The sequence below is a fragment of the Nelumbo lutea genome, chromosome 4 (genome assembly GCF_056320005.1).
Source record: "Nelumbo lutea isolate HS-2025 chromosome 4, American lotus-T2T, whole genome shotgun sequence".
Lineage (NCBI taxonomy): Eukaryota > Viridiplantae > Streptophyta > Magnoliopsida > Proteales > Nelumbonaceae > Nelumbo > Nelumbo lutea.
Window position 1 is genome coordinate 46,461,540 of NC_142687.1, and position 17,041 is coordinate 46,478,580.

The 17,041-nt window shown below is 39.2% G+C and overlaps 2 protein-coding genes across 2 annotated transcripts; both read left to right on the forward strand.

Moving 5' to 3' along the window:
• The first annotated feature begins 8,242 nt into the window (after positions 1 to 8,242).
• On the forward strand, positions 8,243 to 9,722 carry LOC148855568 (lignin-forming anionic peroxidase-like). Its single transcript, XM_088986666.1, has 3 exons — positions 8,243 to 8,572; positions 8,658 to 8,849; positions 8,979 to 9,722. Exons 1-3 carry the CDS (start codon positions 8,345 to 8,347, stop codon positions 9,534 to 9,536), a joined length of 978 nt encoding a protein of 325 aa, XP_088842792.1. The 5' UTR covers positions 8,243 to 8,344; the 3' UTR covers positions 9,537 to 9,722.
• Positions 9,723 to 15,513: 5,791 nt separating this feature from the next.
• Positions 15,514 to 16,769, forward strand: LOC148855569 (lignin-forming anionic peroxidase-like). The gene is made up of 3 exons (XM_088986595.1): positions 15,514 to 15,742; positions 15,843 to 16,034; positions 16,163 to 16,769. The coding sequence occupies exons 1-3, from the start codon at positions 15,515 to 15,517 to the stop codon at positions 16,718 to 16,720; spliced, it is 978 nt and encodes a 325-aa protein (XP_088842721.1). The 5' UTR covers position 15,514; the 3' UTR covers positions 16,721 to 16,769.
• Positions 16,770 to 17,041: the final 272 nt, after the last annotated feature.

The following is a 17,041-nucleotide window of genomic DNA, read 5'->3' on the forward strand; positions in this document are numbered from 1 at the left end:
GAGACTGAAAGAAGAAATGACACAAATGTAACACCTACAATAGGACTTAGAAGAAGTCAAAGACAAAGAACAGAGAAACACTTAGGTTCAAATTTTATTTCCACTCAGTCAATTGTATTTTTGGTTGAGGCTGATAAAGAGAAGATTTTAGATAAGATACCTATTGTCCTAAACATTGAAAATGATCCAAAAACCTATAGTGAGGTCATGACCTCTAGAGATGCTACCTTTTGGAAGGAAGCTATAAATGATGAAATGGATTCAATAATGTCAAATAACACATGGATACTAGTAGACCTGCCTCCAGGATCAAAACCAATAAAATGTAAATGGGTGTTTAGAAGAAAATACAACACTGATGGAACTGTACAAACTTTTAAGGATAGATTGGTAGCCAAAGGATTTAGTCAAAAGGAAGGGATTGATTACTTTGACATCTATGCACTAGTGGCTAGAACAGCTTCTATTAGAACACTCATAGCATTAGAATCCATTTATCACTTGTCTGTTCACCAAATGGATGTTAAAACTGCTTTCTTAAATGATGATTTAAATGAAGAGGTTTACATGGAACAACCAGAAGGATTTGTTCTTCCTGGAAACGAGAAGAAAGTCTGTAAACTGGTTAAATCACTATATGGATTAAAACAAGCACCTAAACAATGGCATGAGAAATTTGATTCTTGCATTCTAGCTTTTGGTTTTAAACATAATAGTACTGATAGATGCATCTACTCAAAATTCACTAAAAATGATGGAGTAATTGTATGTCTATGTTGATGATATGCTTATTATGAGTACAAATATGGTTGATATAAATGAAACTAAAAACTACTTATCCTCTATCTTCAAGATAAAAGATTTAGGAGAAGTAGATACAATCTTGGGAATACAAATTAAAAAGCATAGTAGGGGCTATGCATTAAGCCAATCACATTATATTGAGAAAGTACTTGAGAAATTTAAGCATTTAGTGTTTAAAGAATATAGCACGCCATATGACTCTAGTATAAAGCTAGTATAAAATACTGGTAGAGCAATTGCACAACTTGAGTATGCTAGTGCAGTAGGAAACTTGATGTATGCTATGCTTTGTACCAGACTTGATATTGCATTTGTAGTAAGTAAACCCAGTCGATTTACAAGTAATCCCGGTGCAGAGCACTAGAAGGCAATTGGGAGAGTTATTGGGTATTTCAAGAGAACATGGGAACTTGGCTTGTTTTACTGTGATTATCCAACTGTACTAGAAGGGTACACTGATGCAAGTTGGATTACCGGTAATGGAGATAACAAGTCCACATCTGGATGAATTTTCGTCCTTGGTGGGGGTGCAATCTCTTGGGCATCCAAAAGACAAACTTGTATATCTCACTCGACCATGGAATCCAAATTCATAGCCTTAGCGGCTGTTGGAAAAGAGGTTGAATGGATTAAGAATTTATTATTAGACATAAAACTTTGGCCTAATCCTATGCCTCCAATTTCCATTTACTGTAATAGTGAGGCAACTCTGTCAAGGGCCTACAGTGGTACCTACAATGGTAAGTCCAGACATATAAGTCTGAGACATGAATTTGTTAGGCAAGTAAAAACTTGGTTGATCCTCTTACCAAGGGCTTGGCTAGAGAATTGGTAAGAATGACAACCAAAGAGATGGGATTAAAACCCTTTACTTAGTCACCTGTAATGGTAAACCAACCTGAACTGAAAACCATCAGTATTGGGTTTAATGGGTAACAACAAGTTACAACAATGTGACTGTTAGCACTGACATTGAGAAATTCCCATCACAACATAAACAGTGTTGTTCGTTATGATGAGTGGTTGAGATAAACTCTTAATGAAGTTCTGAAATGTGTCAAATAACAGAGCACATAGTGGAACTTCACCTATGTGAACATAGAAGTGGTGCCGCTTCTCATGAGGGTTTGGGTTTGCTCTCGGGATTATTCATGAAACCAGGAAAGAAGCACATGGCCATAACAATGCTAAGCAAAACTTGAAACTCTTGCAGAGACTGGACATTTTTGTGTGTATAGGTGTCTCCGGTCTGTCTTGAGAGTAATTGGTTTAAGGTCTTACCACCAATAACTTTGACAAGGCTCTGAGATAACTATACTAACAAGATGTTTAAGTTGATAAACACCTTTTGTATGCATAATTGTGTCATAGTAGTTTAGATTGAGAGAGAACTATGTAATTGATCAATCAATGTGAGGGATTGTTGGATTTTAATCTCATGAGAGATTAAATCCAATGGGTTTGATTGATCAATTACATGAGAAATTGCACCTGTACACTTGACTGAAAAAATCTGTTTTTCTCTTACAAAACCCAGTTTTGAACTTGTCCCACAATGGAAAATTATAATTTTTGTTTTCAGTATTTCAATAGGTGTTGATTTATACTCTTTAGAATTAGTAGAGGAGAGTATGGGGATTCAATACCGGGCAACGTGCACACACGTGTGTGTGCGGCGCAATGAGGCACTTTAGAGGCGCACTTTACTCGCACTTCGCGTCTGTTTTTTGTGCGTTTATCACCGTTGATCACCATTGATGAGATCAACGGTGACAATTCGATCGGGTGTGATCAAGAGGCACAATTCAAAGTTAACAGTCACCAACTGTTAACTACTTTTTAAACAGTCACAATGTTTGAAATTGTGACTGTTCAAGGTGCCTTCTCTAAACCAGCACGTACCTTTTCTTCATACCTCTTCACAAATTATTTAAGGAGCGTGAATCAGACTCCAAAACACACAATTTCGAAATTCACTCTCTCTTTCTCTCTCAGTCTGGTCTGCTACAGTCTCACAGAATGTTTCTTTGGAGACTCTTCAACTTTGTTGGTTGCAGATTCTTGTCCAAGGCTCTGTTGTATCCTAGGAACGAATTTGCCTGTAACCCAACAACAAACTCAGTAAAACTGAGTGGGGGCAAATAACGTTCTAAAGACAGTGTCTTCAGACGCGCCTCAGAGCTTCTCCTCCAAAGTTACAGTGACCCCATCTTCTCCAACAGTCTTCTCCTCCAGAACAGCTGGCATCACCTTCTCCATCACAACTCTTGTCACAAACTGCATCAGCTCCATAATCCTCCTTTGATGCTTGTCCCATTCAGTAGCGTGTGCGCACGGTTGATTCTTTGCTACGTACTACTCAACCTATGCCGCCACACCACACCCATCCAATGGTGACCCGCTCTCAATCTACCAATAGTCGTGCCAATGCTCATCTCTCAACTCGCACCCACTTCCTGCAACCTTTGTCTCTCAGCTAAATACCTCCATCATTGAGCCTACTAGTTTCAATCAAGCTTCCAAATATCCAAAATGGAGAGAGGCAATGAGCTCTGAGTTTGATGCTCTCCTCAAAAACCACACATGGACACTAGTCCCCTTTCAGCCTGACATGAATGTGATCAGTAGCAAGTGGGTGTACCATCTTAATACTAACCCTAATGGTTCCATTTGGCGATGCAAAGCACATTTAGTCATGAAAGGTTATTCACAGTAGCCTGGTATTGATGTTGGGGAGACCTTTAGTCCGGTGGCTAAGCCGGTTACCACTTGGCTTGTTCTATCTCTTGCTCCACATTTAGTTGGAAAATCAAACAAATGGATGTCTCAAATTCTTTTCTCCATGGTGATTTATAAGAGGAAATCTATCTTCAACAACCTAAAGGCTTCGAGCATCTTATTTTTCCAATCATGTTTGTCGATTGCAGAAAGTTCTTTATGGGTTGAAACAAGCACCTCGTGCTTGGTTTCGGAAGTAAAGTCAACATTTACTTAAGCTTGGTTTTACTTCTAATGCCAACTCCTCTCTCTTCATCTACAAGTCAAAAAGTGCCATCATCTTCTTTTTGGTATATTTTGATGATACTATAGTCACCTCCAATGACTCTCAGCTCCTTTCTCAGGTAGTCTCCACACTAGGTGATGCTTTTGCTATCCAAGATCTCGGTACTCTTCATTACTTTCTTGGGCTCATGCTTTCCCAACACAAGTACATTTATGATCTTTTCTACCAATGTAATCTAGATGGAGTAAATCCCGTTTCTACACCAGGTTCTCTCAATGAGAAGCTTTCCAAATTCGATGGCACTCTCTTATTTGACCCTTCTGAGTATTGAATCATTGTGGAAGCACTTCAATATGCCACATTGACTCAGCCTGATATTGCATTCGCAACTAATCGTGCCTGTCAATTCCCCCGGAACTCCACTGATACACATAGGAAATTTATTAAAAGAATTCTTCAATATCTAAAAGGAATGATTGACATGCGACTTCATTTTCAACCAGCTGTTCATCTCACACTTTCAGCCTTCAGTGATGTGGATTGGGCTAGATGTCTGGGTGATAAAAAATCTACTAGAGGGTATGCAGTGTATTTTGTCCCAAACTTGATCTCTTGGAGGACCCACAAACAAGCTACAGTTGCATGATCCAAAACTGAATCTGAATTTCAAGAACTTGTTGAGGTTGTTTCGAAGATAGCATGGTTACAGTCCTTACTCAAAAGAAGAGCATAATTTTAGTACTCGCATCGACAGATGCATCCCGTATGGCAACAAAAAGGATGTCTGCATATGAGACAACACTAGGACAAATTGTTAGACAGTTTTGTATGCCCTTAGCTTCAATCAAAATCGATGTACTTTATGAGTTTATTGTAAATGAATAAAAGTGCATATTTGATTCATGTTCCCTTGGTATGTTTCTGTGTAATACCCTTAAACTAGACACTTATTGAGACTCGTGTTAGTTTAGAATATTCACAGCCAGTGGGTCGGTCTGGGGAGACCTATCCTGACAAGGCTGACACTGTGGTGCCACCAAGTCGGTTGGGGTGGCTTGTCTCAGTTACCGGGGTGAGACCCTAGGCACATACAATGTGGGATTAGTTGAATCTTTGAACTGGACCAGATTTCCAGTATTGCCCTGGACCTTGGAGATTGATGGGCAAAACTAGAAAGTTACACCCGACCCCTAGACTCGATTATGATACTGCACTAGGTGTCGGATCGGGCTGTCTTTGATGTACCAATCAGTGAGATCCTTAGCGGGGGTCAAAACCTGGGTATGTTGGGACAATTCAATAATTCATCTGAGTGGGTGATCATAGTGATAGGATCAGCCCCTTTGTCGGACAAAGGTAATGATCGGGGATGCACTCTCACTGTTGGAAACCAAGACTGCCGGCAGCCAATTTCAACCGTTAAAATTTGTTTTGCAAAGTATATTTTATATAAAAGTATATACATTATGGTTTCTAAAATGTTTGCAAAAGGTTTTAATTCCCGGGATCCATATAAGTGGAGAGTGCAACACTGTTCCTTGCAGCCGAGGGAGAGGTCCTTTCTTGTCGGGCAGTGTATGATCATTAAGGGCTGAAAGGTTAAGTGTAAGACCATTGAGGATAATACCTGATGGGCTAATCTTGCATCTACCCACAGTCCCTGGGTGTTACAAGGTGGCTTGGCCCAGGGACCACTTAGGGTAAGTGTTGGGCCCATAGAGCTCATTTGATGGGTTTCAGGGGGTGCACTATCTTTAATAGTGTATTCGACCAGGCCTTGTAACAAAGGCTAGGCCGAACCCATGTGGCTGATGTGTAGATCAATGCTTGGGTCTCACGCCATACAAGGAAGCCCAACTGGGCAACAGTTAGAAAGGTTGAGTGAGCACATAAGCTTAATGGGCCTAAAGCCCATTTCGAACTGGGCTATTTATTTAGGGGCGAATTCTGAGATGGATTAGCAGATAGGATAGGGTCTTAATCCTATCCACTCAGAGAGTCCAGATCTGAATGTGATTCAGATCTAGAAACCTCTTAATGGGATTTGGATAAAGCTAATTTAATCTGCAGATAAGATAAGGGTTTATCCTTATCATTAGAAGAGAATGCTGATCCAAATATGATTTGGATAAGCACCTCCTAATGGGATTAGGAGCTGATCTTTTAAGTTAACAAAAAGAAGGAGGGGGCGGTAGCCTTGAGAGAGACCAACAAGAAACACATCAGATCCTCTTTAGTGTTGAAATCAAGAAGAGAGAATTCTGTGGCCTGCGAATACTCTCTTGTGTGTGAACAGGTCTAGTTGGTCTAGTTCCTACCATTGATTCCAAAGAAATGGATGGAAGAGAGAGAGAAGAAAAAGTTGAAAATTAAAAATGATCTAATGTACTTTTGGAAGTTGAAAAATTGTGTAATATTGAAAATTACTTTTTCCATTTACTAACCATATTATGTATTGTATTTTTAGAAAATTATTTTGAAAAAATATAATTTGAACCTATAATTAAATATAACTATTTCTGTTACATAATATAGATATAATATTAACCGAGAGTCCCATCCCATCAATATTGACCTGACGTTTTCTTTTAACGTCTTCGTCAAAGACTCACTCAAATAAGTGCATCACCTCACCTGCTGTATTTTAAGACGTCATGAATTCATGAAACAAACAATACTTGACTTTTCTCTTTCCAAAACACAATTAAGGCTTTTGCTTGATAACAGGAGGTCAGAGTTTGACTAGTCATCTTCTTATTGGATTTATTATCAACATTTCGCTCAACGGCTCAAGACATTAGTTTCTAGTTATCTTTCTCGTCTAATGCACGCGGTGCATCAGTGCTTGTGTGGTTAGCATTCCGTGTTTCAGATGATTGCGAGGCTCACATTTGAGTTTCAATCGTTTAGGCTCAGTTTGGTACGAATACAAATACAAACATATATATATATAATAATACAAAATATAAGATTTTACATTTTTGTATTCTTTTTAACTAAGCCTTATGGTTTTATAAGACGCACGTAATACTGCAGGTCATCAAGATACACCACGTCAGATATATACATTTGGATCCAGACGTCAGGCTAACGTGGCATACGTGACTGATCCAGAAATGTCCAGTTTCCCATGAGGATTTGTACATCTACTGAATTATAACATATATCTTGAACAGGGTCTGGTCCTGCTCAAATCAAAATAGAAACCATGGTTAAAACCGGATTGAACCGGAAAAACTGGGAACCAGTCAGGACCGGTTCCATTTTTTCCCCAAAATCGCTTTTTTCTCTAAAATCATTGATTTTGGTCAGTAAATCGTTGAACTGGCCGGTTAACTGTTTGAACCGTTTGAACAGTTTTAACCATTTTTTTAATTTTTAATTTTTTTTTTAATTTTTATTAAAATGGGTCAATCATTCGAATCGATAACCGAACCCCTGACCGATTTAATTTTAAAAACCATGATAAAAACAATATAATGAAAAAAAGAGAAAGAAACTGTCGACTCTATATTGGGATACAATTTTGTAATCCCAAATTTGATCAAGTCGGTTTTCCTACCAATAATATACGTTCCAACACGCTTCTTCATGACTCTATATGAGTTAGGATCTCCTGCCAATAGAATACGCTCGAACACCCTACCATTATGATCTGACATCACATATTTCACCATGAAACTACGACCTACCGTAAAAATGAGACTTACCATATATGAGATGTGAGATATCAAATGATATTGATAGGGTGTTGAAATGTATTTTATTTGCAAGAGATCCAAACTCATGTTAAGATGTATAGTCTGAGATTATGTTATTGGAAAGGGTGTTGAAACTTATAAATTCATTGGCAGGAGAACCCAACTGATCTCGAAAGGCCCTGCTAAAATATTATAATTATTAAGCCGGGATCTATTCATACTAAAATCTGTCCCTAAAACCTTCCAACATGATATATGCGATGTGTGGAATCACAGGACTCATGGTAACACACATGGCTATCACAGCCACCAAATTACATAGCTGTCGCCTGTCAGTGTTGAATACACGTATTTGGCTTTTGACATTTCCAAATTTGACAGTTCGACTTTACTAAATCAAAACCTTAAAATTTCAATTATTAATGCATCAGGAAATGAATGGAGACAGGGAGATAAAGTTAGATTTAAGGAATAGAGAGACAGAGAGAGACTCGTCCCACATCTCCATTGAATTTGTATGAAGCGTTGAGTTAAATAATTAAAGAGGCTGAGTAAAGAGAATTAATGGTTGAATCGGTTATGGGAAAGAAATTCAACATCATTTGAAAACGCGTTAGCCGACTAGCTGCAGTCCTGATGACCACCACAACTATCACGTGCATGCCCTTCCTATAATTATAAAAGGACCTTTGCTCTTTATTCTTTCTCATTGCATTCTCGTTTTATGGTTGTTCTAAGTTCTCTAACTTATTAGCTTAGCTGTTTCAGAAAAAAGAAAACATTCTTGGATTACTTGTGCCCAGATAGAAGAGAAAGAGAGATTGGGTTGGTAGATATGGGTTCAAGAAGACCTTCGGGATTCACCCTATCTTGTATTGTTGTTACCATGTTTTTGGTATGGCCAATCATACCAACTCAAGCACAGTTGACGCCTACCTTCTATGATAATTCGTGTCCGACTGCACTTAACACCATCAGAACTGTCATCCGATCCGCTGTCTCAGCGGAGAGGCGAATGGCTGCATCACTCGTTCGCCTTCATTTCCATGATTGTTTTGTTCAGGTTCTTGTCATTGTTCTTTCCTTATTCTCCCAATTAAGCATGCTAAGTTCTTAATTTCTCTGACCTTGTGATGATCATTTTCCAGGGTTGCGATGCATCAATTTTACTTGACGATTCTTCTTCAATCACAAGTGAGAAGAATGCTCCCGCTAATAAAAACTCAGCCAGAGGTTATCAAGTCATAGACAGGGCCAAAGCTCAGGTGGAGAGCATCTGTCCCGGTGTTGTCTCATGTGCAGACATCCTTGCTGTGGCCGCACGGGACGCATCTGTCGCTGTGAGTATTTGATGATGATATCTTCTCTCATGAAGAATATATGTTTTGCTCTGCATATAAATGTATAACTTTATAGCTGCTTAATTCAGAATACACTAATAACTTGTCATTTATATTTCTGAAAATCAGGTGGGAGGCCCATCGTGGACAGTGAAGCTTGGAAGAAGAGACTCCACCACTGCAAGCCCAGACCTAGCTAACAGCGACCTTCCGAGCTTTACAGCAAGCCTTGACACACTTATCGGCCAGTTTGCTAAGAAGGGTCTCAGTGCAAGAGATATGGTTGCCCTCTCAGGTTCTCACACCATAGGACAAGCAAGCTGCCTGACATTCCGAGGCCGGATATATGATAATTCTAGTGACATTGATGCTGGCTTTGCAAGCACAAGAAAACGTCGTTGTCCTACTGACGCCTCAGGGGATGGCAATTTGGCCCCTCTCGATTTGGTCACACCCAACTCTTTTGACAATAACTACTTCAAGAATCTGATCCAGAGAAAGGGTCTCCTTCATTCTGATCAAGTTCTCTTCAGCGGAGGATCCACAGACAGCATTGTCACTGAATATAGCAAGAGACCTAATACTTTTAAATCAGATTTTGCATCTGCCATGATAAAGATGGGCGATATCAATCCTCTCACAGGCTCCTTGGGGGAGATAAGGAGGTTGTGCAGTGCAGTAAACTAATTTATATAAGCAAGCATTAATGGTTGGAATACATTTACAGAAAAAAAAAACAAAATACAGGTGAAATACATTTAATTTATTTGTACCAAGTGTCTATATGTTTTAATTTTTCTTCCCTAGAAATATAAGTTGTAGTTCCTCGAAAAAGAATGAAGATGTATTAATTTTTACACTTTGGTCTTTTTATCCTCCGTGTGTGTCCGAAAAGAATGAAGATGTAGAATGTTCACTTGTTTGGAATTGAAGTTCTAAATTCAGTGGCCATGCACAACGTTATTGCTCTAGAAGCAACAAATTCTCAACAATTGCTGATTTAGCCATCTGCTAGCCAATTATGGTTTAACTTTACAAACCTTGGAAAAAATTTTGAAGAAGTGGGCTTCAAAACCAAACTGAGATAAGCCCAATCCAAGAACTTTGATGTAAGGGAAGACCACCTCTCCTTCATTCTCCGGCGGCCAGGTCTCCAACGGAACTAGATCTTACGAAACTCCAGACAAGAGCCGTCGACTCAGATGCAAAATCAGCTGCCAGCATTGACTGTCTCTTCGAAGAGCCCTCTGCTTCAGTACCTACTGCCGCCGGCGACGACTGAAGATTCTTTCCCCTTGCCTCTCAGTCTTCCCAAGAAGGCGAAACCTTCTGAATCTTTCATTTTCTGTTTCTTTTCCGTTGTCTCCGGTTGATGAAAGCCACTGGAAACCCACAGGTAACAAAGGATCCACCGAAACCCCAAAAATGATCCGTAGACGCTGGAACGGAGTGAAACAAATTACAAAAATCTTGTCTTTTACCCATGGGTTGGGGCAGGAAGGACAGTCGTGAGTTTAAAACCCCTCTGCTGCACCTCAATGGTCTTCGTTCTATCGGGGTCTCAATATCTTCCACCACGATCCGCAGCAGATATCGGATGCCACGGACTAATGGACTATGAACTCTGTGCTTTTTGGGATGTCACGATCTACCTTGCTCCACACCAATAAGCGGAGAGATTCAAGGTTTTTCCAAGCCAGATTGTTCAGATCCGCAGTGATAAAACCACTGCGTCCCCGATCTCTTTTGAAGACCATCGAACACCAGCCTAAGAGCGGAACTCCGAAAACTCTGACCCACCTTTTGCAGAAACCGCTACTCTGAGTTTTCGAGCATGCCCACTGGGTCCAGGGCGTCAACGAAAAATGTAGACCATTAAGATATGAATTTCGGGAGTGTAGAGCTCCACAAGCTTTATTTCACTCTAGTCTTCTAACCGATGGTTTCTTCAGGTTCCGCCACAAGAGGATCGACCACCGATCTACCTCTTCGCTCGAGGGGCAACCACCCAAGATTCTCAGTATTAGATATCTGGAGAGGAAATGTTCACGCTATCCAACCCCATTTCCTGCTACTTAGGGCTGTTCATAAGAAATTCAAACCGACCAACTCGGTCCGACCCAATCCGAGTCATCCAGTTTTTTTAGCGTCAATCGGTTTCGGATTATTAAAAAGCATAAACTGGTGTATTGATTCGGTTTCAATTTCCACACATGAAAATCGAAATCAAACCAATCCGAATTAATTTAGTTCTTAGCCAGTACCTAACTTAGTTTCTACTTTCTGGTTACTTATAGTTTCTACTTTCTAGTCTTCTTTTTAATAATGCCATTAATGGCAAGCATTGAAAGATAAAGAATGCCATTAATGCTATTAATAGCTTTTTGAATTTTTTTGGAAAGTTTAAAGAAATGATCTTATTATCTAAGGTCCTTTACACCAAATAGGTAATTAGAATTAAGTGTCTTTTTTACTTAGATTAGAAGCCTTCTTAAAAATTCCAAATTTTAGTCTTCTTTTTCTAACACAATTTGACTTTCTCTTTTCTTGGTAACTTATAACTTGGTCCGCCCTTACTCCCTTAGCCCTCAATTTAAGCACTCAAACCGACTCAAACCGATAAGGTCGGTTTCGGTTTCATTTTCAGGCAACTCGATCAGGTCGTGTCGGTTAGAAAAATAGCAGTAAACCAACCCAACCCGATCCGTGAACAGACCTATTGCTACTATTACCATCTAACTTCCCAACACTCATACAAAAGCTAGCCCTTCCTCAGTGATACCAAAATGGGTAAATTTGTTAAACTATCGTTGTGATAATTGATTCAATTAAATGAATCCTTATTGTTTGAAGTTTGAAAATTGACCAACGCTACCCTTGTTGTTTGTGACAATTGTCTAGTTCTATCTTTACGATTAGCATTTGTTAATATTTCGTCAAAATCCGTACATATGTGATACCATGTAATGCTTAAAATTTTTTAAAACCTAATTTTACCCTCATCCCTTTCCTCTTGACCCGACACCCCCTTCCTCCTCTAACCTCTCTCTCTTCCCTCTATCTTCCTACAGTCATCTCCATCTTAGTCAATCGCCGCACTGTACCTGAAGGTTGAGGGCAGTGCCAACAATTAGCTGAAATCTTCCCCCTGACCCTCGTATGTCTGATTTATGGTAGGGGTGGTTCATGGGTTGATGAATCCTTGGAAATGAGCTTCAACCATGTTATAGTGATGTCATCGTCTCTCTGCAACATCGATCATCGACTTCTGTATCAGCATCTTTCTCCAAGTTCATCCACAGACATAGAGGCCTCATCCCCTTATTGTGGTCAAAGTTAAAGGAGATGAAACAGATCGACAGGGGAGAGAGAACGAAGGGGAAGAAGAAGGGGAGAGAGAGAGAAGGGTGGAGCTGCAGGGGTCTGTTGCTAACGGCGGTGATGAAACATGGGAGAGAGAACAAGGGGAAGAAGAAGAAGGAGAAGGAGAGAGAGAAAGGGGCCAGACCGGCATCTCCTGAGATCTGATAGATACTAAGATCTAAGATTTGGTTCATTTTTCTCTTCATTTTCGATTTTCAGGTAATAGCAGCAGTCGACGTCTAAAGAAAGGGGGATGGGCTCATCGATTGCATCCTTTATCTTTGGTGCATCAACAAAAGCAAGGGGGTTGGGCTCGCTGGCTACATCCTCGATCTTTGGTCCATTAGCTTATAGTACAACTCCTTCGATCACTAGCTGCATCCTCAATTTTTGACTCATCAACTGAAGCAAGGGGCTAGGCTCGCCGGATGCATCCTCAATCTCTGGTCCACCTTTTCTTGTTCTACCTTCATCACAAATCACATCACTTGAGATCGAATGGCGTTCCATAAATCCCCCACCTTGCTTCACCCTAATTAGCACTCTGAGAATCGGAATGTCTCATTTGGATCCTCCCCTCCCATCTCAATTGCGCCAAGATTTGGGGAAGCTGAAAGAAACTGACAAATCATGGATGAGTTTCTTGGTATTTTGGTGAGAGATTTTAGGTTCAGACCGCAAGGCAAATTGGCTCCAATGCCAGCAAGTATGCTTCTAGAGATTAACGACAACTGATGTTGTACTGTTTCCTTCGAGTAGAGATCGGCGGCAGCTACAATGAGTTAAATGGTAAAATGAGGGATAAAAAGGTAATTTTATTGATCAATCAAATGTTTGAGTTAAAGGGTAAAATGGATATTTTAGAATTTTTTGTCCATGTTTAACGACATTGGTAAGACTTAGACAATTGTCAGAAATAGTAGGGGTAGTGTTAGTCAAATTTCAAACAGTAAGGGTACACTTAGTCAATTAGTTAAACCATGAGACCATTTCATCTATGAAAGCACTGGAAGAATAGAGAAATTAATGAAATTAATAATTAATAAACTTTAAAATCCACAAAAAATTTAATTAAAATAATATAAATACTAAAGATAACAAAAGTTATTAATTTAAAATTCATTATTAAAATTTAGATTCTATTTAAAATGAATAAAACATTATTAATTTTAAGAGTATTTTTAATTTAAAATCCATATGAAATAATGCATATTTATTTAATTAACAATTCATAAACGAAAAGTAATACTTTGTTGTTCACAAATGTAAATGTCTTAAGGCTCTTTTTACAAATAATTTAAAATATAATAAAAATTCACAAGAAATAATTGAAATTAATCTAATAATAATAATAATAATAATAATCAATGCAAATTTATGAAGACAATACACGACCCAAAAGATTATCCATTGATTGATGTTTATCTTTCACGTCTTTGTCGAGGGACTCGCATACACTTACCCTCAAACGAGTGTACCCTTTTTAGAAAGCGACTCAAACCAGCGTTAATTTGACTTTTGACTTTTGATGGATAGCTAAGCCTAGGCTTGCCAACCACATTTTTGTCTTTCTGTCGTTTAATGCAGGGCTCATTCGAGTCCCAATCGTCAACAGTTTTATAGATATTAATACTGGTTAAGCAAGATACATACACAATGTCACATATATACATGTGGATCCAGACTTCGGGATGACGTGGCATACGTGATTAATTCAGTAATGTCCGGTTCTCATGAGGATTTGTACGATGTACACCACTCTTTAAGCCTTGACATGACATACGATGAATGGTTTAGCCCAACATGCTACCATCGGCATTGATCTGGTGCATTTTATGAAGGGCTTAGCTGGAAGCTAAAGCTGGTTCAGCTACTTTGAAGGGTTCCAGATAAGCTAATTTAACGGGGATTTTTACTTGCCCGGCTACAGGGTTGGGCGTTCGAAGCCGGGTTTTGCATGCCCTATAAGGCTATATAGTTCTCTGAGTTCACATCTCCTCCCCTCAAGGGGCTGTGAGAGATATTCGGGTGGCCCCTTGTGAGGAGAGATGTGATCTCTAATTCTCTGCCTTGGTTCAAATAGTTGCCCCATTCTCACCCATCATCAGGGCTAGAAATCTCAACCCCATCTTCCTTTCTTAGAAAATGGAGATCCCCGAATTGACCCTGGCGGCCCCTATTCCAGTCATTCCTACTTATAAATGTATTTTTTTTTATTTTTTTAATTTACCTAAAACTATATTATATTTTGTAATATATGCAATATAGTATAATATAATATATTTATTAATTTAATATTGTACGTATTATATAAATATAATATAATATACATTAAGAATTATATACTATAGTCAGGATGGATCTGGGTCGGCCTAGTGCAGGGTGGACAAATTCCACCCCATCCCCAGAATTTTGGGTTTTCCTGAAACCTAACGGGAACGCTACAGCTGCATTTGGTTGCAGTGCTATTTTATTTTCACTAATACAAATGCATGGGAGTGCAAATGAAAGAAATATAAATTCTTATTTAATTTTATTTTAGATTTTATTTTATTCTTGTCTTAATTTACTTCATCTGTAATGCAATTACATAAAATAAATTAAAATTTAAAATTTATTTGCACCATCAGAGTTTCGAATCAATACAAATTTATTTGCATTGCAAACAAACACAGCCTACAGAGCACTGGTCAAACAGGGTAACGGATCAAATGGCCAGGTTTGGAAAATGTTTTGTTGGCAGAAGATGTCATCTCATGCCACTGATGGGTGGATCTTCCACGTCCTCTCTTTCCACCAATAAAACGGCACCGTCTTGCGCAGCTGTCAGCGTTGAATACACGTTTTTGGCTTTTTGACTTTCCAAACTTGTCAATTCTAATATATTAATTCTGAACTTGAACTTAAATTTCAAGAAACAAATATGAGAAAGAAGAGACAAATTGAGATCGTCTCACATCGGCGTTGAGTTACATGATCGGTAATTAATGAGGGTAAGTTAAGAGAATGGCTGAATGAGTCATGCAAAAGAAATTCAACAACCTTTGATAATAAGTAATAACGCGTTAGCCGACTCCAGACCAGGTCATCAGCCACCCTGAAAAACTACTACGTGCATGCTCTGCCTATAAAATGAGCTTTGCATTTGTTCTTGCTCATTGCATTTCGTTCTTGTTTTGTATATCGTTTCTATACATTCATTAACTGCTTGAGACGAAGCATTTGCCTACTATTTCTCCAGTACTTTCATTTGTGCCATCTCTTGCTTGAGAGAGAGAGAGAGAAAGATTGGGTTGGTAGATATGGGTACAAGAGGAGCTTCGGGATTCTCCCTATCTTGTATCGTTGTTACCATGTTTTTGGTATGGCCAATCACACCAACTCAAGCACAGTTGACGCCTTCCTTCTATGATAATTCGTGTCCGAGTGCACTTAACACCATCAGAACTGTCATTCGATCCGCTGTCTCAACGGAGAGGCGAATGGCTGCATCACTCATTCGCCTTCATTTCCACGACTGCTTTGTTCAGGTACTTGTGATATATTGTTCCCTTACGTTCTTTCTTTATTCTCCCAATTAAGCATGGTAAGTTCTTAATTTCTCTGAACCTTGTGATGACCATTTTCCAGGGTTGCGATGCATCAATTTTACTTGACGATTCTTCTTCAATCAGAAGCGAGAAGAATGCTCTCCCTAATCATAACTCAGCAAGAGGTTATCAAGTCATAGACAGGGCGAAAGCTCAGGTGGAGAGCATCTGTCCCGGTGTTGTCTCATGTGCAGACATCCTTGCTGTTGCCGCACGGGATGCATCTGTCGCTGTGAGTACTAAAATTATGCTCTTTATCTTTACAATAATTTTCTCCCGTAAGGACGTTTGAATGAGTAGTCACTACTAAACGATGATCTAGATTCAGTCATTCATATATATTTCTGAAAATTAATTCAGGTGGGAGGCCCATCGTGGACAGTGAAGCTTGGAAGAAGAGACTCCACCACTGCAAGCCCAGACCTAGCTAACAGCGACCTTCCGAGCTTTACAGCAAGCCTTGACACACTTATCGGCCAGTTTGCTAAGAAGGGTCTCAGTGCAAGAGATATGGTTGCCCTCTCAGGTTCTCACACCATAGGACAAGCAAGCTGCCTGACATTCCGAGGCCGGATATATGATAATTCTAGTGACATTGATGCTGGCTTTGCAAGCACAAGGAAACGTCGTTGTCCTACTGACGCCTCAGGGGATGGCAATTTGGCCCCTCTAGATTTGGTCACACCCAACTCTTTTGACAATAACTACTTCAAGAATCTGATCCAGAGAAAGGGTCTCCTTCATTCTGATCAAGTTCTCTTCAGCGGAGGATCCACAGACAGCATTGTCACTGAATATAGCAAGAGACCTAATACTTTTAAATCAGATTTTGCATCTGCCATGATAAAGATGGGCGATATCAATCCTCTCACAGGCTCCTTGGGGGAGATAAGGAGGTTGTGCAGTGCAGTAAACTAATTTATATAAGCAAGCATTAATGGTTGGAATACATTTACAGAAAAAAAAAACAAAATACAGGTGAAATACATTTAATTTATTTGTCCCAAGTGTACATGTATATGTTTTTTTTTTTTTTTTTTGTTCAGTTTTTACTTTTTCTTCTCCAGAAATATAAGTTCTAGTTCCTCCAAAAAGAGTGAAGATGTATTAATTTTTACACTTTGGTCTTAATTTTTATCCCCCATGCGTGTCCAAAAAGAATAAATTAGGTAGAATGTTCACTTGTTCCAAAGGAATTGAAGTTCTAAATTCTGTGTTCATGCACAACTTTTTTGCTCT

Excerpts from the sequence above, each read along its gene's own strand:
- LOC148855568 (XM_088986666.1), top strand. The coding sequence starts at position 8,345 with ATGGGTTCAAGAAGACCTTCGGGATTCACCCTATCTTGTATTGTTGTT. Across the intron at positions 8,573-8,657 it reads TCCATGATTGTTTTGTTCAG|GGTTGCGATGCATCAATTTT; the intron begins GTTCTTGTCATT and ends ATCATTTTCCAG. Across the intron at positions 8,850-8,978 it reads CACGGGACGCATCTGTCGCT|GTGGGAGGCCCATCGTGGAC; the intron begins GTGAGTATTTGA and ends TCTGAAAATCAG.
- LOC148855569 (XM_088986595.1), top strand. The coding sequence starts at position 15,515 with ATGGGTACAAGAGGAGCTTCGGGATTCTCCCTATCTTGTATCGTTGTT. Across the intron at positions 15,743-15,842 it reads TCCACGACTGCTTTGTTCAG|GGTTGCGATGCATCAATTTT; the intron begins GTACTTGTGATA and ends ACCATTTTCCAG. Across the intron at positions 16,035-16,162 it reads CACGGGATGCATCTGTCGCT|GTGGGAGGCCCATCGTGGAC; the intron begins GTGAGTACTAAA and ends AAATTAATTCAG.